Source organism: Talpa europaea (assembly GCF_964194135.1).
Source record: "Talpa europaea genome assembly, chromosome: 4".
NCBI lineage: Eukaryota > Metazoa > Chordata > Mammalia > Eulipotyphla > Talpidae > Talpa > Talpa europaea.
Window position 1 is genome coordinate 21,369,128 of NC_140070.1, and position 24,201 is coordinate 21,393,328.

A 24,201-nucleotide genomic window follows, 5' to 3' on the forward strand; every position below is an offset into this window, starting at 1 on the left:
CACAGGTATCAGGGAAGTCAGAAATTTTAAAGGAATACCAAACCAAATTCTAATGGGGTATTTCAATCATTTGTTAGCAAATTTAGAAGACCACTTGGAACTAATTCTTCCTATATTATTCAAGGAAGAATCTGTAAAGTTGACCTAATTGTTAACTGGCTCTGTGAAGCCTCACTGGTATAAGGAAAGTTTGGGATCTAAAAGTAAACTACCTTTTGAAAGCTGATTTACTTAATGATGAAGTCATACAGATTTTCAATACTCAATACTTCCTTTGTGAACCTGCTTCTCTCTCACTACACACAGAAGCAATTGCTATTCTGTAGTCTTGAACTATCATCCCAAAGGAAAATTTGTTGAAAGCATACAGAACTATAATGCACTGGTACATAAATTTAGTTTTATTAATCCCTTCTTGTAAGAGTTTGGTTTCATTTAAAATTAATCATAATGTTACTTTTCAGTGCAGAAATACTCCCTAATTATATAAAACTTTCTTTTTAAGACTGTGGTAACAGATAGGAGTTGAAATTCTCCAAGAATTTGTCTAATAGATAATTAAGTTGTAGGTACTAAGGATATGTGTTCTAAAGTTAAGGTATTATCCAATTTGAATAGAATATTAATATATATTCTACAATAACTTCACAGATAACCTGCCCTATTCTTACACAGGAATAAGACATGCAGGTATCTAAAAGAACATTAGACCCAATAGCAGCAACACTGGCATTATTTGGAAGCCTGGCCTAATGGCTAGGCTATATAATAAATAGTACTTTTCTCTAATCCAACCATTGCTCTCTTCTAAATAGCCTACTTACACAGAGCAGTAACTTGCTGTATAGGATTCAACATAATTTCCAAAAATGATACTTTACAGATAAGTTCAACCTTTATTTAAAACTACTTTTTAAATTTAACATTACTAAACATCACAATGGGAAATAAAAATCAAGACTGAAAAAAAAAAAAAAAAAAAAAAAGAAACCCCACAGTGTATCAAGGCTTGAATCTGTTGAAAACTCAGTATCTGATGTTTTAAACTGCCATGGGCAGAAATTAGCACACCTATCAAAAATGCAGTGTCAAACTAATTTACATTTTTACACAGATCAAAACATGTTTATTTAGTGCCATTTTCATGTATGTTTCGACTTTTGTAGAGTTAGATGAGTCTCTGAAGACATCTCATATACTTTGGGCTCCAACAGTTTCTGAAAAAAACAGAAAACCAGTCTTATAAATCATTCACTAAATTGAGGCATTACATCAGAATTTAATGTTATCTTCCATTAAGAACTTTCATTTTTAATTACAAAGGAAACAGTAATTTACGAGTTAAAGGGTAGGAGAGAACTTCTGTTTTAAAATGGCAGGCTGAAAATATACTATTTGTCTCTCAAGAAACCCAGTAGAAAAAAAAGGGAAAAAATTATAAAAACGAATAAATGCAGATCAATAAAGAGTGGCTGTCAGAGAACAACATGAGTTATCAACAAATTTCAGGCTCTTCAAAACAGGTGGGAGCAGAGAGAGTGGAGGACACTGAAGCCCGGACACTGCAGCCCAGACACTGCGAACGGAGCAGTTGAGATGTAGACAAAACCGGCCAAAGACTGGGAAATGAAATGTTTGATACCTGAATGATCTGCCCTTCTCTTCTCCCCATTTCTAGGACAAACAAAAATAAACATGGTATTATATATGATTTTAACTAATGGATAAATTGATAGAGAATAACAGAAAAAATCCCTTGAGTATGATGCAAGAATTATTCTCCTTTGAGTTGGCCAATGGTTGTGCTCGCAGATCCATAAAGGAAATCTGTGGAGATCGCTTGGCTCTGCAATGAATATTTATGTAGACTCATCCTCAAAAGATTATGGAAGATTTAATTATCACAGTTACAAAACAAAAAATAATTTTGTTCACTTTAATAACCTTAATGTAAGAATATGAGTAAAACAGAACAGAGAAAGGTGGAAGGAAGCAGAAGGAATAGTTGGATAATGACCAAAGGTGACAGACAGAACTAGGAAATGTTCTACTTAAAATAACAAAGGGAGCAAAATATATGAGCCCTGTAAGAGGGAGAGGTAGGTCTAAATTTAAGTCACTTTTCAGAAGGGAGACAAGATACCCCAATTTTTTTTTTAAGTTTATTTATTTATACAAGCACTGGGTACAGTCAGAAGCGTGGGAGGGTGAGAGAATTCACCAGAGCCACAGTGGGGAGCAGAGCAGGCAGAAGGACCGAAGTACACTGCTGAGGGGAGCAGCGGGCGGCAGGAGAGGTCTGCGTGCCATGTGGGACCCTCCTCCGGTGGCCGGGGAGCAGCCGGGGATCGAACCCGGCACTGCAGAAGCTGCTGGCAGCTTCGCAACCCAGCGCTCAACCACGGCACCACCAGGCAGGCTCCCCAATTTTTTTCATTAAGAAAAATTATAAAAATATTTACAGATACAGAAGGTCTCCCTTACAGCACTAAAAAATAGTAATTAAAAGTAATAGGCCCTTGGTAATTATCATTAACTCTTTTGTATCTTTTTCTTAAACAATGCAGGTATATTATTTTGCTAAAATGGAAGATTTAAAAATCTAATATAATTTTATATTACATTAGGCAGCTGAACTAAAAGTTCTCAATAATCTTCCTTTCTAATGTTTGGACTCAAACCTCCCTGATACAAACAGCACATTTAAAAAAGTAAATAAAATGATGGTATCAAGATTCAGTAAACTTCCAGTATAATATGGCTAACACTGATAACTCTTACCAGGTTCTTTTAGTGTCTGAGAATTCCCAGCTAGTTCTTCAGTCTGCATTTCACATATTTCACCAGATAAATGGTTTTTCTGTTCCTCTTCTACCATTTTCTTCCTTAAATCTGCCTTTGGTATGAAGAAAAATTCACAATCATGTTTCATCTTAACAATATTTGTTTGTCTTTTTTAAAAAAACTTAACTTATCTTTGCATACAAGAACTGGGTGTAGCCAGAGGTGGTGGGGGGGGGTAGGTAAGAGGATTCACCAGACAGAGTGGGGAACAGAACAGGCAGATGGACTGAAATACACTGCTGAGGGGAGCAGAGGGCAAGACAGGAGAGGTCTGCTGTGCCATGTGGGTCAGCTCCCTGGCTGGGGATCGAACTCAGGCTGCAGTGGCTGGTGACAGCTTGATAGTGCTGAGTCTTTAACCCCTGTGTCACCCAGAAGGCCCAACAATAACTGTTATATAAAGACAAGTTTAATTAAAGAGAATCAAATACCTCTGAATATATTGTCAGTTTAAGTGGTAAATCTTCAACTTTTACAAAGTCTTCTTCATCAGATTTTTGACTTATATTACCAGACTCAGCTTCCTGGAAGATAAATTATATACACGTATTTAATGAAAGCTATCTGCTCTATCTCTGGATCTAAACCAGTTATCCATGCCAAGAAAGGGATTCTTTACTAAGTATCTATCAGTAACTATATTTGGTTTCCTTCAGCTCTATGAATAAAACAGAAACCTAGAGTTCAAGACAGAGCTACACACTTGCAGCTGTGAGCATATGGTTGTTTTTTCCTGTGCCCATTTCAAAAATCAAAAGGTTAGTTGAAAGGAAGTAGTTAATACTGAAGGAAATATTGAAAAGTAAGTAGTTAATACTGAAGGCTTAAATACTTTACAAGAACAATTCACTTGTTTGCAGAATGCATCAGAGCTGTACTAGCAGAATATAAGGAAACATTTACAGACATTTAATTATCAAATACTGTGAAGGCTGAAATAAAGAAGAGGTACGAATTTAGTAATTCTTTCTGATCACCTCATTTTTCTGAAACCTGAATTTTTAATTATCCTTTTAGTTCTCCTTCTTGGTTTTCAAAGTATCATCATTCTACCAGTTACCAAGGTGGAAACCTAGTAGTTTTTCTTTTTCTTGCAACATCTCTCACCCATTTCTCTCTCACTCAGATCCTATTTTGTATTTATGATAATGGAGCCTAACATGATTTCCCTGACAATGTATCAATATAATCAGATTCATCTTTACATCCCGTGACTTCGACCATCTTATTTCCTTGTATTAAAACCTAAGATTCAAATTCTAGATCTTTCTAATCTAACTTTGACCTCATTTCAATTGAATGCGTTCCTATAGGAACTCTACCACTCATCAGATGATAATAAGAATAAATCTAACAGGTAACTTTTAATTTTAGATGTATAGTCTCACTGGTAGTGAAGCAAACAAATAAAACAGTTAAATGAGATATTCTTTTTACTTATTTTTTTTTAAAAGACTTATTTATGCATACAAGAGCTGAGGTGCAGGCCACAGGTGCAAGAGGTGAGAGGATTCACCAGAGACAAAGTGGGGAGCAGAACAGGCAGATCTACTGAAATCCACTGCTAAGGGGTGCAGCGGGCAAGACAGGAGAGTTCTGCTGCACCATGTAGGTAGCTCCCTGGCAGGGGATTGACCTCGTGCTGCAGTAGTTGGAAACAGCTTCATAGTGCTGAGATTGAACCCCTTGTGCCACCAAGGGAGGTCCATCTTTTTACTTATGTTTTTGAAGGAAATTCCCATTCTGAGAAATTACAAAGTTGTAATTGTAAATACGTATTAGGGAAAAATTGATGTTAAATAAAAGAATATATGAACATATTTCTTAGACCTAAAAGTGCATTGTCATAAAGCCCTTCATTTTTGCTGACAAGTAAATAAAACATATACAACCTTCAAAGATTAAAAAAAACCTACTTGCTATAAAGTTAAATTGAAACAGATTCAGAGTAAAACTAAACTTATCTACTGATATACTAAGTGCACACATGCTAACATATTTGTCATTCACTATATAGAGAAAAGGACTCCTGTCATATTTTATTTCCCATCCCAAGTATAAACTTTTGATTTACCAAAGATTTATGAAATAAAGATTTATGAAATGTTTTAAGTACTTGAGAAGTCATGTGTGGGTAAGAGTTAAGAGATTAAATTTTGACTCATGTATCATCACCCTTTCATCAGAGAGGAACCAGAAGTGAATTCAAGGTTGCCATCTAAAAACTCATCTCTCTTTGGTTCTCAAAAATCACAAAAAGTATAACCTTTTAGGGTTTGAGGGGATTATTTTAATTCACTATCACGCTTCTGTTCAAGTTTAAAGTAAGTTTGCGTAAGAAATAAGAACGTGAAAATTTCTAAACCTGAACACAAAATGGATAATGTTTAAATGCTGAAAATGTTAACATGCAAATGAAGACATATGCACAAAATGAGATGCAAAAATATTGACAAATGTCAAGGATACATACATAGTCATTCACTAACACTGGAGATTCAGTATCAGGACTTCCAGCCAGAGAGCTTTCAGGAGTTTCCTGAGCAGATTTAACTTCTTTGACTTTAGGCACTACGGTTTCAGTTTCAGTTAAAGGTAATGGCAAAGGGTTAGGCTGTTTAGGTGACTCAATGGTAGTAAGCAAATCCTTTTGAACAGTGCCATTTAGAGATTGCTCATTTTCCAAGATATTGAGGTAACAGGGTTTTACAGGAACACTATCTTGGTTATCTGTCATCAAAAGAAAATATTAACATTAGTGTAACACAACAGTTGTTAAATTTTTCTATTGCTCCAAATAAGACAATGTATATGAATATAATTTACTTAAGACCTAAAAGAAAAGGCAACTACAAATTTTCCTTATCAATGGCTGCCAAATTAATCATCTTGAGAATGTTTTAAAAATCATAGTCCTAGAATCCATTCAATTTGTAATGATGTAGACTTCAATGGGTATTTTAAAAATTCCTCCACATTTGTATCTAACAATGTCTTTACAGAATTTTTCAGTGTTTTTAAAATACACGTCAGCCTATCTTTGAAAGCAATTTGGAGAAACAAAGCCATTATGTTTTCTAAAAAGATTTGGGTAGAAAAAAGACACATTACCTTCAAAATTATATTAGCTAAAAAAAAAAAATTAAAAAAAAATTATATTAGCTAAGAATTTAAATTTTAGTATTTAAGCACAGAAAGGCACTTTTAGAGTATCTTACAATTGACTATTTAGATTTCTTACCTTTACGAGTAACAGGTTCTTGTTCCGATGGGACACGTTTGCTTTCTGCCGATTTTCCAAAGTCATGCTGTAGAACCTAGAAGGAAAAAGGCATGTCATAATAGAAAATACATGGATCGCCATACAGGAGATAGTTAGCAGTGTGTAGTTTTTGTCCAACCTGAGATTTTCATGAAATCAAGGGATTTTACAATCTAAAAGTGTTTTAAGGAGGAGATTGTGGGTACAATTTCAAGATCGTCAATATAAAGGTTTCATTCTTAAATAGCCTCAAAATAATACAGAGCTAGAATGCAATGGCCTCCACAATAATTTCCCCGAAGACCAGACTCCACTTCAATGAAATTAAAAGATACCTGTATATATATGTAGCTATTAATTAAATGGAAATGGAACTGATCAAGAGGGGAGAAAGATGAACAAAGCTAAGTAACTTCATCAGGAGGAGAGAATGAAAGTTGAGATTCACCTCAAAGCTGGAAGTAGCAGATACTAAGAAGGAAGGATTACAGTGTTAGAGAGGAAGTTGGAAATGAAAAGGGGCAGTGGTGGCAGGCTGAAGCTGTTTAAGGACAATAGGAACAATTAGGTTCTCTCCTCCAACTGCAACAGAAAATGGGAGGTTGTAATTTGAAGAAATTAAACTAATGAAACTCAAATCTGGGGACCATCAGGGCTAGGGGGTAGGGTGCACAAAGTCTGACTAAGGACAGGGTATTATAATGAAAACAGAAGGATTTAGTCTATATAATGATGGGACCCTCAACATCCACATATCTCGTTCCAAAATACCAACAGTCCCAGCCAGGAGACTGGAGAAACGAAACCACTGCAGAAAAAAGACTAATAAATATAATAACACTGACTGTATCTTTCAAAAAGCTAGCTGTCTACTCAACTGCCCTAGAGTGAAGCCTGAAAGAACCTCAACCATTGGTTTTATCATTCTTTAATGTAAACCCAAGAGAAGGTAAGAGAAGAAAAATGGCTTCTATGAAGGAAAGGTAATATAAGAAAGTAACAATCAAGGGAAAAAAAAGTATTTAGAAGTTAAAAATATGACATCTGAGATAAAATTTCATGTGAATGTTAGGATCAAGGAAATCTCCCAGAAAGTAAAACAGAAGGATAAAGGATGAGAGGGGAAAATTAAAAGTTCAGTCTGTGAGGGCTAATAATATCTGATAGTAATTTCAGTAGGAAAGAAAAGAGAAAATGATGGAGAATAAACAAAATGGAATTTACCAAACTGAAGGATATAATTTAGATGAAAAAGGCTTACTGAGTACCCAGCATAATGAATGAAAGAACAATGTGTACTCTTATAAAATTTCAGGGGGTGGAGGGTCTTGCAGAAAAGGTAGATTTAGAAAGTAAAAAATGTATACACAAAAGGTAAGAACTATGAAAGGCATTGGACTTCTCAACAACAGCACTGGAAATCAGAAGACAAACAGTGACTTCAAAGACTGGAGGGAAAATGCTTTTCAACAAGGAACAAACCAAGATAGCCTTAGAATATCTTAAATATTCTTTCTTAGTTACTGTAGAATAAGCTCCTTCAAGTAAGTTGATATTCTAAGAAAGGAAAGACAAAGCTTGGATTCCAGAAACAGATATAATGAAGAAGAATGACAAAGGGGATTCCCAACATTTCAGCAGGTTTAAAAAAGAGCCAAATCTTGAATTGAGCAGGAAGGGGTTGTGCTCGGACAAAAACAACAAACTGGTTCATGTAGAAGATTCTGAGCGGTTGATATGAGGGCAGACTTCAGTATTGTTCATAGAATATAAGTTAATAAAAACTGAGAATTATTCAAGTGAAAAAATGTACAAGACTAAACTGTTTGCTTAGTTCAGCAGTAATAGTTATGTAACTTGATTAAATCTAAACTTAATCATTAAGTCAGAACTGAATACAGGATACAGGGAACAGAAGTTTAAGTCACCTAAAAATCTTTAGCTACTCTAATAGGAAGTCAACAGATGATATCTAGTAATATAAATGAATACACACACATACACACACACACACACACACGGACTTCAGCCTATGAAGGAGTATAAAAAGCAGGACTCAAAATGGCCTCTGTAGCAGGGTGGTGGATGTTAGAAAGGGAATGATTTTTTTGTTGTTGTTACATACTTTTTCCATGTATGATCAGGAAAAATATGAAATAAATTAAAAACCCAGATCTTTTAAAGTAACCTCACAGTTATTTAAAAATAGCCTATTAGATGTAAATACTGCTAAATATAAAGATAACTAGTGTTTCGGATTTCAATAAGAGCATTTAAGAGGTTTCCATGAAAAGAGAATGGAGAAGCTGTAAATTTTGCTATCTGTAAAGCTGTAAATTTTGCCATCTGTTTTTAGTAGTAAAATAAGGCTGGAGGAAGATGTGTCTGTCTACCCAGGAATACCTGCTCATCGTGTTCATTTTCTTCTGTAGTTTCAGTGTTAGCCTGAAGCGAAGTCTGGACATCAACAGGTCCCTCTTCAAATTCCTCTATTTCTTCATCTTCATTCTCATCTTCTCCACTTCCATAATTGGTCAAAGCTTGAGTTTCAGCTTTGGACAAATCTAATACACAAGTTTTAGTAAGTTTTCAGCATATAATTTTTTTTTTTTTTTTTGAAAAAGATTTATTTATTTATTTATACAAGCACTGGCTACAGTCAGAAGTGCGGGAGGGTGAGAGGATTCACCAGAGCCAGAGCGGGAAGCAGAGCAGGCAGACTGACGAAGTACACTGCTGAAGGGAGCAGCGGGCGGCAGGAGAGGTCTGCGCACCATGTGGGATCCTCGCCCGGTGGCTGGGGATCGAACTGGCACTGCAGAGGCTGTGGGCAGCTTCGCAACCCAGCGCTCAACCGCTGCGCCACCGGGGGAGGCCCTCAGCATATAATCTTAATAGTTTATCAATTTATTTATGTACCTGCATGTGCAAATATATAGTATCATTTATATCTGAAATCTTCAGAACAGTAATTACCAGAATACTGGTGCAGTAAAGATGGATAATTTTGGGTCACACTGGAATTCAAATTCAGAATTGATACCTAATTCTACATTCATTACACTCTACCATACTGTTTCAATTATGCCACCTGTGAAGAAATAATGTATAATTCTAATACAAAGCCTTTAAACTTACTAATAGACACTGGACACTCTTCACTTTCTTCATCTTCCTCTTGATCAGAAACATCAGATGGCACATTTTTGGCGCCATTACCATCATACACCTCTGATGTTTGAATCTGTTTAACTGTTTCAGTCTCATCCTTGTCCTAGCCACAAATAAATTTGAGTAAATTAATTCCTGAATGTACATTTTAAAAGATATACAATAAGTCTATTATAAAAATTAGTAAGTCACTACCTAATAAATACAAAGAAACATTCTGACAGAGGTCAAGGTTTGTCAGAAGAAAGGACATTTGATAATGATATACTTTGCTCTTAAAAATTAAGGTAAAAGCTACTGACGTTATTTGTTTCAAAATCATTTCAATCAAAAGTTACTTAACACATACTTTGTCTTCATCATCAATTTCTCCAACAGGTGGGCCATGATCTCCTTCAAGAATCCTTTTGGCCTATAAACAAATCAATTAAGCAGAATTTAGGGGTATACTTTTAGCACTAAGGCAATTAAACTTTAACAAATGCACTTTTTTGACCATGATTCAAAGAGCTGAATTCAACTCTTTCATTTAACTATCAATATTTTATTTATTTATTTTAAAGATTTATTTATTTATTTACACAAGCACTGGGTACAGTCAGAAGCGCAGGAGGGTGAGAGAATTCACCAGAGCGGAGAACATAACAGGCAGAATGACAAAATATACTGCTGAGGGGAGCAGCGGGCGAGACAGGAGAGGTCTGTTGTGCCATGTGGGACCCTCGCCGGTGGCCGGGGATGGAACCAGCGCTGTAGAGGCTGCGGGCAGCTTCAAGGCCCAGCGCTCAACTGCTGCGCCACCAGGGGAGGCCCTAACTATCAATATTTTAAATAAACAAAACAAAAAGCAACACTACCTGACAACTCCTTAGGTATATGAGGCATCTCAAATTTACTAACTCCAAACCAAAAATTTTTATTCCCTTCTTTCTAAAACCCCATCCTTCTTCAGTTTTCCCAAACTTAGTAAATGGTCCTTCACTTACTCAAATGCATGTCAGAACATCAGAAGCCATCTTGTTTTTATTATTCATATTTACAATAAAAATGCCTCACTGACTCATTTCTTACCTAGACTATTACCTTACAACTATTTCTATCTCTACTTTCCTCAATTCCTGTTTTAATAGGGTATCCATACAAATCTTTTAAATTGTACATGAGATTATGTCATTCTACTTCAAATTTCCCCAAGGCTTTCTATCAATCATAGGATAAAATATAAGGTTCTTATGGTGTCTAAGGTCCCATAATTTGGCCTTATTTTAGTAACTACGACCCCTATACTCTTACTGACTCAATGTTTCTACATTCCCTGGCTTCTCTTTGTTTTCCAAACTGCTCAAACCTACCTTATAGTTCACTCTGCCTGGAATGCTCTTACTTTTCATTAACAACTTGTTTTGCTGCTTTAACTCTATTTCCCTTCCTCAAAGAGTCTCATAGCTGGGGTGATAAATATTCTGGGGAAACTGCCGAGATTGGCAACAGCCATGCCAGGTAGTTGGTTGAGGACTAGATTCTAACTATCCAGTCTTCTCTGCAGACCCGAGTGACTGTAATATAAACTGGATATCTGATGTGTACATTTAGCATCAGTTACTGTCTGCATTTTTGATCTGTAGTATGTTATTCCTGAGATCCAGTATGTGGTTAGCATATGCACTGATTTATAATCTGACCAGTATTACTAAAACAAAAACAAAAAAAAACCCACCAAACCTACTTTTGCTGAGGTCAAGTATGAGTTAATTATTAATAATGATCAAGAACTGCATTTATATGTTAATTATAACTACTCCTAAAATTGAAATGAATGCCATTTACCTCTTTGGCATAAGATTGTATTACTCCAGCTGCTTCTATTTTCCTTTTGCATCTTTGTTTAACAGTTATACTATTATTATCCAAATCTTGCATGAGTTTAAAGAAAGCCAGTTCATTAAATAACACTTCAGATATCTCTACTAGAAGATCTTCTCCACAGTCTTTCAGTTTTCTACCAGCAAATTTTCCCAGTGAATCCTATTCAAAGACAACCAAATAACTTTGTTATAATAAACTCCAAAGTTATAACAAATTATAACTTCGTTATAATTTAAACTTCAATGTTTAAATTATAATACTTAGATTATTAAGAAAAGATAGGCTAATATTACAAAAGAAAGTCTAATATTACTAAAGAATACTACTTAGTAGGAATTTTGCTAATCATGCTTAAAAAATACACAAAAGGAGAAGAAAAAATATAGTGTTATCTATAAATTCAGTTACCTAATATAACTGTTGTGCATACTAAGACAGGATTCCTAATTGCAAAAGAGTTTCAACACTATGCAGGGGATACATAAATACTACAGGGTAAATTAAGTGAAAAATGAAAGTCATCTAAAAAGAGAAAGTCTAATGATACCATTAGAGTACTTTTCAAGTTTTCCCCTTTATATAAGCCTGTAAGTTATTCTAATGTAAACTTTTTCTTCAGAATCAGTTTAAAAGTTTAGTTGTAATCAAGATGAAATGTAGCATCATTAAATGAAAAAGTCTGCTATATTTTATTAATTTTTTAAAAAGATTTATTTATATAAGAATTGGGGTACTGGCCAGATGTGTGGGAGGGTGAGAGGATTCACCAGAGAAAGAGCGGGGAACAGAACAGGCACTGTTGAGGGGAGCAGTGGGCAAAACAGGAGAGGTCTGCCCTGCCATATGGGCTGCTCTGTGGTGGGCAGGGATCGAACTGGCACTGCAGAGGCTGCGGACAGCTCCACAGCGCTGGTCTCAACCATCTGCGTCACCAGGGAGGCCCCTATTTTATTAATTTTTAAACTGATTTCTTCTTTCTAAAAATATGGACTATATATTTAGAAAATAAGCAAACTACTATGATATTCAGTAGTCCTGAAGTCCTAACCAGATGGCACATAGTGGTAAATCCTACCAATACAAACTCATACCTGTAATATACTCCCAAGTTGTTTATGAAAGAACTTTACAAACTCTTTGCTCTCATCATTTTGTTGAGTAAGGGTCAAAACCATCCGTCTTACTGAAGTTAGAAGTTGAGAAGAGCATACTTCATCCATGTGCTCCTGAGAAAAAGAAAAATCCTAATTCATTAGTATATAAACTTAACCAATTGTTTAAAATTATTGATCCACATGTACATGAGATCTTATTTTTCTTGCACAGATGCTTCTCAACTTTTAAGATATATGTTTGAAAATATCTGTTTTACGAAGGATATACAATTCCCATTCTACACATGCTAACGGGTTTTCAAATTCTCACCCATCACAGAAGATAATGGCCAGTAAAAGAAACTGGCTGATTCAATACTTTTCATCACTTCTTTCCTGTACCTAGTCAGACCATAATTATGTCTTCCTATTTGCAGTTCCGGTAATTTCATTAACTCCTAAAACCATACTCACCTTTACCCAATATCCTCTATTATCCTTCAGATTTCTTAACCTGAGTGAAATTTATAGAAATGAATTTATTGAAAAATCATCCAACATACTTTTAAGCAATGCATACACTGATGTATGCATGATCCATCGATGTAGTTATTTATTCACTGTCTACTATATGAAGGTGCTATTCTTGGCACTGCTTCTAAGACAGCGAAACAGAGTAATATCTCTTACTTCACGGAGTTTACATTTAAGCAGGAGGAGAAAGACAAAATAACAAATACTAAATGGATTTGAAAGTGAAAAACACTATAAAATAAAGAATAACAAGGAAGGAGGAGGGAGAGATCTGCTTACCTAAAAGGGTAACATTTGACCAGAGACTTGGATTCAAGGGTAAAAGTCATGCAGATATTTGAGGGAAAAGCATTCTAGGCAGAAATAGCAGCAAAGCGTCAAGGCCTTAAAAGCACTAGTAACTCTAGCAGGGAAGTTCAAAGATTAGAAGAGGAAGCAAACAGTAAGACCATTTAAGCAGTTACTGGAGCGGCAAAGGAAAAACCTAAGCTTCTCAGTTTTTGCATGGAATAATTTGGTCATGGCTAAAGGGAATCTTTTTTTGGAAATAATCAGATACCCTGCAGTCTTGAAAGAAAAAAAATTTCTAAATTACTTCTTAAAGCTCTGTCTTTTCTCAAAATATTCCAAACAAAGCAGTTGCTTCAACAGAGAAATTAAAAGTACAAGCAGGTTGTAAGAAATGAACCCAATGAAAACATGTAGTTTTTTAATCTGGATTTTCATAATAATTTCTCATTTCTAATTTTTAAAATTTCCATTTTATATTAAAATGTAAGCGTGTCATCCCAGGCCTCCCTGGTGGTGCAAGGGATTAAGATTCAGTCTATGAAGCTATTAGCAGCCACAGCATTAGTTCGATCCCCAGCCAGGGAGCTACCCACATGGCGCAGCAGACCTCTCCTGTCTCACCCGCTGCTCCCCTCAGCAGTGTATTTCAGTCAGTCTGCCTGTTCTGTTCCCCACTCTATCTCTGGTGAATCCTCTCACTGCCCCCCCCACCCTTGAACTTTACCCCAGTTCTTGTATGCATAAATCAATAAATAAATCTTTAAAAAAAAAAAACTGTCCTCCCAGAAAAGGCTCTAGCCTCATGTTTTACTTTTTTTTTTTTTTTTAAGATTTATTTATTTATACAAGCACTGGGTACAGTCAGAAGTGCGGGAGGGTGAGAGAATTCACCAGAGCCAGAGCGGGGAGCAGAGCAGGCAGAAGGACTGAGGTACACTGCTGAGAGGAGCAGTGGGTGGCAGGAGAGGTCTGCGCACCAAGTGGGACCCTACTCTGGTGGCTGGGGAGAAGCCGGAGATGGAACTGGCGCCACAGGGGCTTCGGGCAGCTTTGCAACCCAGCGCTCAACCGCTGTGCCACTGGGGAGGCCCTCATGTTTTACTTCTTGCACACTTCCTTCTCTGCATGTTTATTGTTATTAAACAAAAAATAGTACCACTTACCAGTCTTGTACTCTCCTCATAGTCCTGTTGGGCTATAAATTGCTATCCTTTGAGTGACAATTTAATATATTATCTTAAAATATAATAAAATCTTAAAATATCATAAGCCTTAAAATCTCATACCTTTTGAGCTAGAAGTCTAGGAATTACTTCTATGGAAATAAAAACATAAAACTTAAATTTACTAAGTCAGTTACTCTTAAAATAGTGAAAAGGAAACCAAAATAAACAATGTTTAATAATAGGGACTGGGGTAATAATTAATAGACTAGTCTATGAATATTAAACACTTACAACAGTAATTGATATAGTCACCTAATGACAGTACTCTGGCTCCTCTTCTGCAAAACATCTAAAGATGGATCACCTAGTCTTGGCCCCTCTCTTAACTAGTACTGTGGCTTTAGATAACATCTATAGCATGCTGACTTCCAAGACGTATTGCGGTTGTCTACCTTTCCCCATCTCTATTACTATCACCCTTGTCAAAGCCACTACCATTTCTTACCTGATTTCATTAAACTCCTGACCCCCGTTATCCATTCTCCAAACAAACTAGACTTTGTTTCTCTCAATTAAAACCTTTAGGAGTTTCCCTCTAAAATTCAAACAAAGCCCAAATTTCTAAGCATGGCCTGTTAATAGTCCATAGAAATAGCCCATCTTTCTTTCCAACTTCATCTCACAGAAAATTTCTACAACCACATGGGCCTTTAAAGGCAACTTTAAGGCCTTCTCATTTTTTGAAATGATCTTGGTTTTAGTTGGCTCTTTATATCTCTGCTAAAATGTTCCCACTTCAGAAGTCTTCTCTGACTATCTAGCCTAAAACAGACACCATCACATATTTTAATTGTCTACATGGCACCTACCATTTGCTTCTATATTTAATATTTACTTTAAAGAAAACTTGTATTCTCATGCTAGAATGCTATGTATACAAAACAGCATAAAGCAGACATTCTATAACTTAAATGAACAATGAGTGAGGTACAACCATTAAAAAATATACAATAGAAAAACACTGACCTAGGAAGATGTTTATAGTATATTAAAAACAGCATGCTGTGCTATATTTCAGTATCACAGATTTATAAAATGTCATATTGCTATTCTGAGTGGCAAAATTATGGGTGATTTTTAGTTTTTTTTCTTTGTTTACCCGACTTTTTTGAATTAATGACAAGATTGTCTTTTGTATACACTGAAAAACAAAACACAGAGATTATTTTAAAAAAAATCAATGCTTACCTTCAAAAAAGGAATGACTTCTTTCATTATTGCTTTAATTTGTCGATCTAGCTGCTGAGTATCAATTCTAGGACATGGCACAGTAGAAACTTCATTTACAGGTTGCTGTGAGCTGTGATTTTCAACAGGAGTTTCTACTCGTAAAAGAAAACAATCTATTAGAAAATTAAGTCAATAACATATATGCATCTATACAAAATTCTAATGATTTTATACTAAAACAAAGGAAGACTTATGTAGTTTTAGCACCCCTAATAATTCAAGTGGCAGGAAAAAAAACATTGTAAATCAGATGGGATTTTTAATTTTAAGGAACTATGATTTTTACTTTTAATCAATTCAAAAACCACACCTTCTAAGTTATTAATTGTAGTTGTGGCAACAGCACCATCTTCATCCTCAATAATCCTGCAGGTGCATCTTATATTTGTGTTTTCAGCTTCAGTCTTCATACGCTCGTATTCTCTCATTCTTGCTAATGCCTGATCTAGGTGAATCACAGTGTTACCTGCATATGGACAAAATACATATCCAGTTCTAAAATCACAGTTTTTCATGTTGTCTTCAAACTGTATTAAAAGTCTAATCATGGGGAGAGGAAACTAGCTTTAACAAGTTCTAGATACCGTATTAGTTCGGTACTGGACATGTATTATTGCATTTATTTAATCCTTAAAATAACCCTATAAAGTGGATATTACCCTCATTTTCAGAGAATTTAAAGTAACTTGCCCACAGTTTCACAGCCAGTTAAATGTAGGAGCAGGGATCTGAACTCAGATCTGTTATAGACTCTGAAGTTCCTATTTATTTCACTACATCATGTCACATCATTTAAACAGTAAACGCTGATGAAATAATTCAACCTAACACAAGCAAGTCCAGGAAAAGGTCAAAGGATAAGATATCCCAATTCTCCTGTGTCCATCTCAGAAAAAGCAAATCATAAAGGATTCTGAGAAAAAAACAATAAATGAAACAAAACAGGTGGGACTAAGTCATTTGGCAAATCACAAAGTGGGGACAATCTAAGGGAAAGGATGGGCAAGGTCTAGATTTTTCTGTAATGGGACAGGTTCAGTATAGACTTGATATTCACTCAAAGGGAGCTAGAGCCCTTGTTGATCAGAATAGGAAAATGGGAGACTTACTGCTTTGGTACAGTGACAGGATGAGGCTTGGCCCTTTGTAGTGTAAAATGCTTTTGAAGTTATCTAAATTTTGCTCTTATCATTTGAACAAACATTAGAACAATTAGGCTTTAGATTATTATATCAACCAAGTGCCCTAAAGACCTGAATGATTAAAATACTTGAGTATCTTTTGGTTGACTAGTTTGGAGAATGAATCAGGTACCTGATTTTTCTTTCCCCTAGAAAGAGCTCAGGTTAGTTGTTTTTCTCCCTTGGATATATGCAAATTATAGGTTTTAAACCAATGAAAAAAACTCCAATGTGCCAGGCTATACACTTACCTGGGTTAACAACTAAAGATTATTTATGCTAATTTTCAGTTTTACCTCAAATTATGAAATTAATATTGTCAATGAAAATGTCACGGGAGGCATTGATACCTCAATGTTTCTCATTAACTGGAAGATCTTAAAAGATGACTTTCATTTAAGGGAAAGGAAATTAACATTTTTTTGAACTCCTGTGCTACAAAGTTCTATATATTTTTCACAAGAACACAGCAAGGTGGATAAGATCCCTCATGTCCTTAGAATATGCAGTCAGGAAGGATAGATGATTTCCCCAGTATCAAAGAGTTTTAACTAAAAGTTAGAAAAGAGATTATTTAATTTATATTGATGGGTAAGACCCATTAACATCTTGCCTTTCCAGTTTTATTTCCTTATCATTGCAATTCAAAGACGTTAGGTAAGTTGTGTTCTAAAATTATTAAAAATTCCTCTTACCTAGATCATCTGTTGCAAAAGGCTCAAAATTTGAAGACACAGACATGACACTAGCATTATCAGCATCATTTTGATCACTTATTTTATGTGTTTCTCTTTCAAAGTTCTTCTCAAAAGTTTCCTAAGTTATAGTTTAAAAACAAACAAAAATCACTATCTTTTAAAACTGTGATTAATATTAAAAATTTAACAAAAAAACTAAGTTTTTCCATATAACTATACATGAAGATGTAATACTTGTAAGTTATATGAGTATTCTACTCCAACAGGACTGTGATAATAACCAATTACTAACCAGAATCACAAAGAACATTTAAATACTAAGTAACCTGTTATTATGTAGATAAACAACCAGCTGATTAAATCTGTGAAAAGTTAATATTTTTAGTTATTTCTATAACTTCTGGGAAATTCTATTTCCAAATCCTAACAAAACTAGTACTTGATATACAGAAGAAAAACATGACAGCATCATTCATACTTAAAAAGAAAATCAACTTTATTGAAATACAATTTACACAAAATGCACCCATTAAGTATACAATTTGATGTGTTTTGAAAAATATATACATCCATGTTAACTGCCTTCCCTAAAGACCATATCCATGAGCCCAAAAAGTTCTTATACAAACCTCTGCAGTCACTCTTTACTACACCTTGCTTGCATAACTTCTATCAGCAGATTATAGTTTTTCTAATTCTAGAACTTCATGTAAATGTAACCAGCATCTGATTTTTGTTCAGTGTATTTCTGAAACTAATCCATTTTGTGTTTCAGACATTCACTATTTTTTAGTGACTGAACAGCAATCCACTGTATAGATGAACCACATTTATCTATCTATTGTTGTTTGCATTTAAGGTTATCATGACTAAAGACACTATGACTATTTAGTATACAAGTATTTTGGTGGACATGTTTTCATTCCCTCTGGATGAATACCTAGAAGAGAGAAATTTCTGGGTAACCTGCAAAGTTTTTGTTTGACTTTTAAGAAACTAGCAAACTGCTTTCCAAAATTTTACAAAATGGTTTACAATTGTACAATGCCTGTACAATTTTATACACAGTTGAGAGTTTCATTTGCTCCATTTTACACCAACATTCCTTATGGTCAGTCTTCTTAATTTTAGCTATTCTAGTTGGTGTGAGGTGGTACTGTATGGTTTGATTTGCACATTGGCCATTCATGTATCTTTTATGGGCGAAGCCCCTATTCAAATCTCTTGCTCATTTTTTTGCTTGTCTTAAAATTGAGTTGTAAAAGTTCTGTATGTAGTCTGGATCTGTCAGTTACATATAGTCACTTGTTAGGTTTATGTACTGTGATTATTTTTTCTAATAGTATCTTCTGAAAAGCAGGACTTTATTTCCAATCAACTAATCATTTGCAAAGTTTATAGTTAGTGCTTTCTATGTCCTAAGAAATCTTTGTCTACATTAAAGTCATGAAGAATTTTTTCTGTATTTAGAAATTTTATAGTTTCAGCATTTCAAGACTATTTTCCAGTTAATTGTTATACATAGCATGATTTGTGAAAGTCTCATATTCTGATTGCTACTCCACAATTATGTTCTTTCTCCTTGGCTACTGACTTTTAAAAATTTTTGGCTTAAATCATGATAAATGGGAAATTTAGGCAGTAGGGAATGCATTGTAGGGAAAGGAACTATTTTGTTGCTCTTTCAAGACTTAAAATTACATGTGTATTTGCAATTTAATAGCACCCAGAGAAGATAAGGTAGTGTTTTTTCTTCATCTTAAATTTGAATTTCTCATCTCCCTTAACTTCCTTAACTCTTTTTCACACACTGAAACAAGTATGTAAAAGCTCCATAAATGGAGCTCAAAGGACTTCAGCACAGAAACATGGAGAATGAAACTCTTTACCTGCCAAATACAGTACCTATGTGGCTACTTAAATAAAATTCAAAATTTAGTTCTTCAATCACACTAGTCACATTTCAAGTAACTAATGACAACTCTATTACACAGTGCAGATACACTTCCATCACTGTAAAAAGTCCTACTGGATAGCACTGCTCTAGATCCATAGGTAGGAACAATGGATGTTGAACTGCTGCAGCTGATGATTAAATGGCATTTAAAGGGAAGATGTTGACATTAATGCTGAATTTAAATTTTAGATGAATTATTAAAGAACTGATTTCAATATTGAATAGCAATACTAAAAAGAATTATGTCAAGTCCCTACCATTATGGATTGAATATTTGTGTTTCCCTAAAATTCATATTTTTTTTTTGGTTTTTTTTTTTTTGTTTTTTTTTTTTTTTGTGGGACCCTTGCTGGCGGCCGGGAAACGAACTGGCATTGCAGAGGCTGTAGGCAGCCTCACAGCCCAGCGCTCAACCACTGCGCCACCAAGGGAGGCCCTAAAAGTCATATGTTAACCCCGATGTGATATTAGGAGGTGGAGCCTTTGGGAGGTAATCAGGTTTAGATGAAGTCATGCGGTAGAGCCTCTCTGATGACATTACTGCCCTTATAAGAGGAAAAGACATCAAAGCAGCTTTCTATTGCCATGTGAAGATATGGGAAAGGGTGGACATCTGTGGGTCATGGAGAGGTCCCTCACAAAAAACTGAACCTGTTAGCACCATGTACTAGACTTTTGAGTATTCAGAACTGTGAGAAATAAATGTTGTTTAAGCCACTTACTCTACAGTATTTTGTTGAATCAGTTTGAGTTAAGAAACCTACTCATTAAGCGGTACAGAATTTTATTAACTCTAAAACACTGTAGGATTAACATAATCCTAAATTGTAGCAAAATTTTCTATATTGATGATATAAATCAATAAAAAACCTTTTAACATAATTAAGTAGTGCAACCTCTATGTAACTCAGAGAAAAAGGAAGGTACTAGAGTTAAGGATAAAAAAATCACTAAAAAAAGAGGTGTCCCTGGTTTGTAGGGGTTAAAGAACAGATACTTATCATTCTCATTATTTCAATGCCTAATAAACTTTCATGTAGCCTAATCTTCTATTTTTTTATGTATACAGTTGGACCACATTACATTTCCCATAAAAAGGAATACATATTTTTCAATTAGTTATAATAACTAATTCCAAGTACTGATTACTTAATCTATGTTTGATATTGTAAAGTCAATTAAACCACGTTGTTTTTATGCTCATGATACTATAGGTATTGGAGTCTGATAAAGAAAGATTTTAAACAAAAAAGATGACTTGGGAATTATTTTAAACATGAATATAAGTTGGAAAAAAAACTTCAGAAAAAGTGTTCAACAGTTATCAGAAGAGACAATTTTTTTGAGAAAATACTATCAATACTATCATTTCAGGAAGAAACTTATAAAGTTAACATTTATCATTAACGAGTAGAAACAGTGTAAGACTCCCAATTCACTACCTATAGCAGATATTTGCTAATCAATTATGGAACTTTTCTCAATGGACAGCCAGGTGCTAGAGTTAGCATAAAAAATAATGTATTTGATATCCCAGGACCACACAGAATCTTTTACAATAGAATCAGGTGTCTTAACCTTTAAACTTGTGATTTTCAAATCCCTGGCAAATCACCTTTCCCATTTCCAGGACATTTTTACTCTATTTAAAATTTTCTTTATCAATTTGAATATATACATACTTTTTCTTTATAGGATTCCTTTTTAACCCAAAAACTTGATTTATTTCGCCTTTACTTATTTAAGGTTTCTTATTATGATGTGACTGCTGTCTGGTATACTAAATGTCTTTAAAAAACGTAACAAATTTTACTTAAATGTCTGCTGTAAGTCAGTTTCTATGTTGTCAGTGGAGATATAAATATGGTTATTTTAGACCTTATAATCCTTCATTTATACATAATTTTTGATGTTTGCTGCCATATTTTTATTGATTTTTATAACTCATCTCAAACTAATTTAACAATCTCCAGTTTTTAAAAAAGCTAAAACCCAAATACATCTGACATACTTGCAGCAACTAACAATAACCTCTAACTTTCATTTACTGCATTTTGAAATTATATCTACATCTCACTAATCATTATTAGCTTACATCATCAGTAGTAGCAAGGCTTTCACTGGGAGTAAGTTCTGAGTTTGATGCTATCCATGTACCAGAATTCACCGACTTTACATTATCCCCTTCTTTTTCATGGTTCTCAGAAATATGTCTGGATACGATGTCCTAAATAAGGAAGTAAAAGATTTATTGACATAAAACATGTATGTTTAGTTGCAAATTTAAAAGCAGAAACAGCTTAACTGTGAGGAAGAAATAACATCAAAGATAAAACTAAAAAAATTGCTCAGAAAGACTTCATCTAGAAGCTACTTAACTTCTGAAAAGTTTTAAATAAAATGGCAAGAAAGTACACAGAAAACAAATCAAAATACATATGGAATCAGGACATACTTCAGTCTAAGAAAGAACTAGATAAAATCGTGAAGAAAGGAGATACCAGATAGATTAGGAAAAAATGTTAAGGTACCAGATACCTGCAATGCATATAAAGCCCTCTGTCTTAAGTAGTCTGTATTAAGTAGCTGAAGCTCGTGGAAGAGTTCAATAAGAAAATGTGGACGAGATTCATTTTGAGAAATTAGCGTAGCGACTTCAGAATAAATAGTATCCCGCAAAGCTTCAAACATGGAAAAATCACTCCCAGTTTCTGGAAGATACAAAAGAGCAGGAAGTTAATATTAGTGAAATACCTTCTTGATAATTTCTATTGCCTTGTATCATTACTCTTAGCTTTAAATTACTTAGAAATCAGAACATACTTAATTTCAGGACTTTTAAAATACAAAGAATCTTAAGATTATCATTATAAAAAGAAAATCTTACAAATATCAAGATATATTGTATACTGGAGAAATATCTGTGTGTACAAATAACATTATTTAGCATTATTTAGACAACACTTATTTCACAATGAAAAATTTGTAGAAAATTTTACACATTTCATAGATATAATCAGTAGAATTTCTTAGCAGTTGAATGAAATAAGCTAAATGTATATATTTTTCTTTTTTTGGTAATATGAACTTCATTGCAGAAAAGGAAATATGTTAATGGTGAGAACAAACTCAATGCTGTCAGTGAGACTAATATTTTAAGGCCTATCAAGTCAGGTCTACTAATTTTCTCAGGTCTCATGCTTTGATGAAAAACTGAGTATGTAACTATAATACTGTAAGTCAATTTTACTGTTGTCTTATTGACATAGTATACATTGGAGCAGGCAGTGACCCAACAGAAATTTCCAGTTGCACAGAATCTAGGCAGCACTTTATAATTTAGTAATAGTTCTGCTATATGCATTTGTTGATAATATACTAGCATCACCCTTAAAGGCAGAGAGTCATACCTTTATTTCTAAAAGTTAGAAACTATTCCCATACTGATTTGTTTAATGGAAAAAACCTCTTTTTCTTCTCTTTTAAAAGGTGGCTCACCTAGCCATCAAATTCTGTTAAACTTTCTAGAGTAACAGAACCACATGTAGCTAAATATTCACATTCCACAAAAATAAGTGATAAGTTTCTAAGAAAGGGAAGGTAAACTGTTGAATATTTTAATATATTGCATTTTCAAATAAAGATGCAAAAACAAAAATTTAATTCACTATTTGCAAAAGAGGCATAAGAAAATGCAAAGCAAATGTAGTCTAATGAGAAAACTTTCCAGTAATATGCTAAACTATATAGTTAACATCTCTTGGTCTCAATTTTCATAATAAAGACAATGAATATACAACCTCCCTGTCTTGCCTCAGACATCTGTGCATAAAATGAAATGCTATGTTAAAGTTCTGTTAGTAGTTTTAAATTGTTCAAATGCAATATATTACTACATAACTAATATTATAAGCAGGAACCACATCTCTACTTACAGGAAAACTCCAGAAATTATTTGATACGTAAACTTTCAATTTATATACAATATTGTAGTTTGCGCATAATTATTTGATTTAGAAAATGTTTATTTCAAAGATTAAAAATATATTTATTAACACTGTTAATACTTCTACATGTGATAAAATTATCACTCTAAATTATATATCATTAATTATTCCCAAATTATGAATTACACCAAACACATGCTTCAGTCCACCTTCCTGCAAAAAAAAGTAGCAGAAATTTTTGCCTCTTGATCCTAGCTTAGGCTAGAAAAATCCTTGGTCTTAGTCACGCTTTCTTTATTCTATCCTGTTTTTAATTTTCAGAGGTCTTTCTTTAGAAGGGCCACTGATTATTGAGTTTTGTCAATGCTAGTTCCTTGTTTTCTTTCCCCTTAGGTCTCCTAAATGTTCACACAGGTTTTTATTGTTCACTCATGTACAGCTGCAGGAGGCATTAAAGAACATTTATAATTCTAAATCACACAGAATCATATTTAATGAAAATACATAGTGTAAAAAAATAATTTTGAATTCTCTAACAAATTGTAGTTTTCCGTGACCTTTCTTTATAATGATCTTTACATGCTTTTTCTTATAGATGTTGACTGGTAACAAAAAATGAGCAATATAACACAAGTCACGTAATACTTAATACTGTAAATCAGAGCTAGGACTAAAAATAACTGTTTCCAAAAAAAAAATTAATGTTTTTAAGCATTTAAGAAACATAAAATCAATCAATAAAAAACTAAATAATAAAAAGGTTTTCTCTTACCCATTTGCATGTGTTGATTACTTGCACTAACAGGAAATTAAACCCCCCAAACCAGCCAATTTTATCAACCAAAAATTACAAATGAAAGGGTCCAGAAATTTGATTATGAACTCTTCACCTTTTATAGT

The 24,201-nt window shown here is 34.1% G+C and overlaps 1 protein-coding gene across 14 annotated transcripts in view; it reads right to left on the bottom strand.

Moving 5' to 3' along the window:
* Positions 1 to 1,191: 1,191 nt before the first annotated feature.
* The window catches only part of PCM1 (pericentriolar material 1), a gene marked incomplete at both ends in the record, with an annotated part of 69,939 nt that continues 46,929 nt past the window's right edge, over positions 1,192 to 24,201 (bottom strand). For 10 of the 14 annotated variants that reach the window (XM_084232165.1, XM_084232159.1, XM_084232168.1 and 7 more), the window contains 15 exons: positions 1,192 to 1,217; positions 2,782 to 2,896; positions 3,276 to 3,368; positions 5,318 to 5,574; positions 6,086 to 6,161; positions 8,510 to 8,670; positions 9,245 to 9,380; positions 9,627 to 9,689; positions 11,105 to 11,302; positions 12,235 to 12,369; positions 15,477 to 15,610; positions 15,829 to 15,984; positions 17,395 to 17,515; positions 21,450 to 21,581; positions 21,893 to 22,065. In XM_084232165.1, coding sequence (XP_084088291.1) covers positions 1,192 to 1,217; positions 2,782 to 2,896; positions 3,276 to 3,368; positions 5,318 to 5,574; positions 6,086 to 6,161; positions 8,510 to 8,670; positions 9,245 to 9,380; positions 9,627 to 9,689; positions 11,105 to 11,302; positions 12,235 to 12,369; positions 15,477 to 15,610; positions 15,829 to 15,984; positions 17,395 to 17,515; positions 21,450 to 21,581; positions 21,893 to 22,065 — 1,976 coding nt within the window. Of the gene's footprint in view, positions 1,218 to 2,781; positions 2,897 to 3,275; positions 3,369 to 5,317; positions 5,575 to 6,085; positions 6,162 to 8,509; positions 8,671 to 9,244; positions 9,381 to 9,626; positions 9,690 to 11,104; positions 11,303 to 12,234; positions 12,388 to 15,476; positions 15,611 to 15,828; positions 15,985 to 17,394; positions 17,516 to 21,449; positions 21,582 to 21,892; positions 22,066 to 24,201 lie in introns of all 14 variants that reach the window. The other 4 variants (XM_084232157.1, XM_084232166.1, XM_084232162.1 and 1 more) reach the window with 2 other exon arrangements.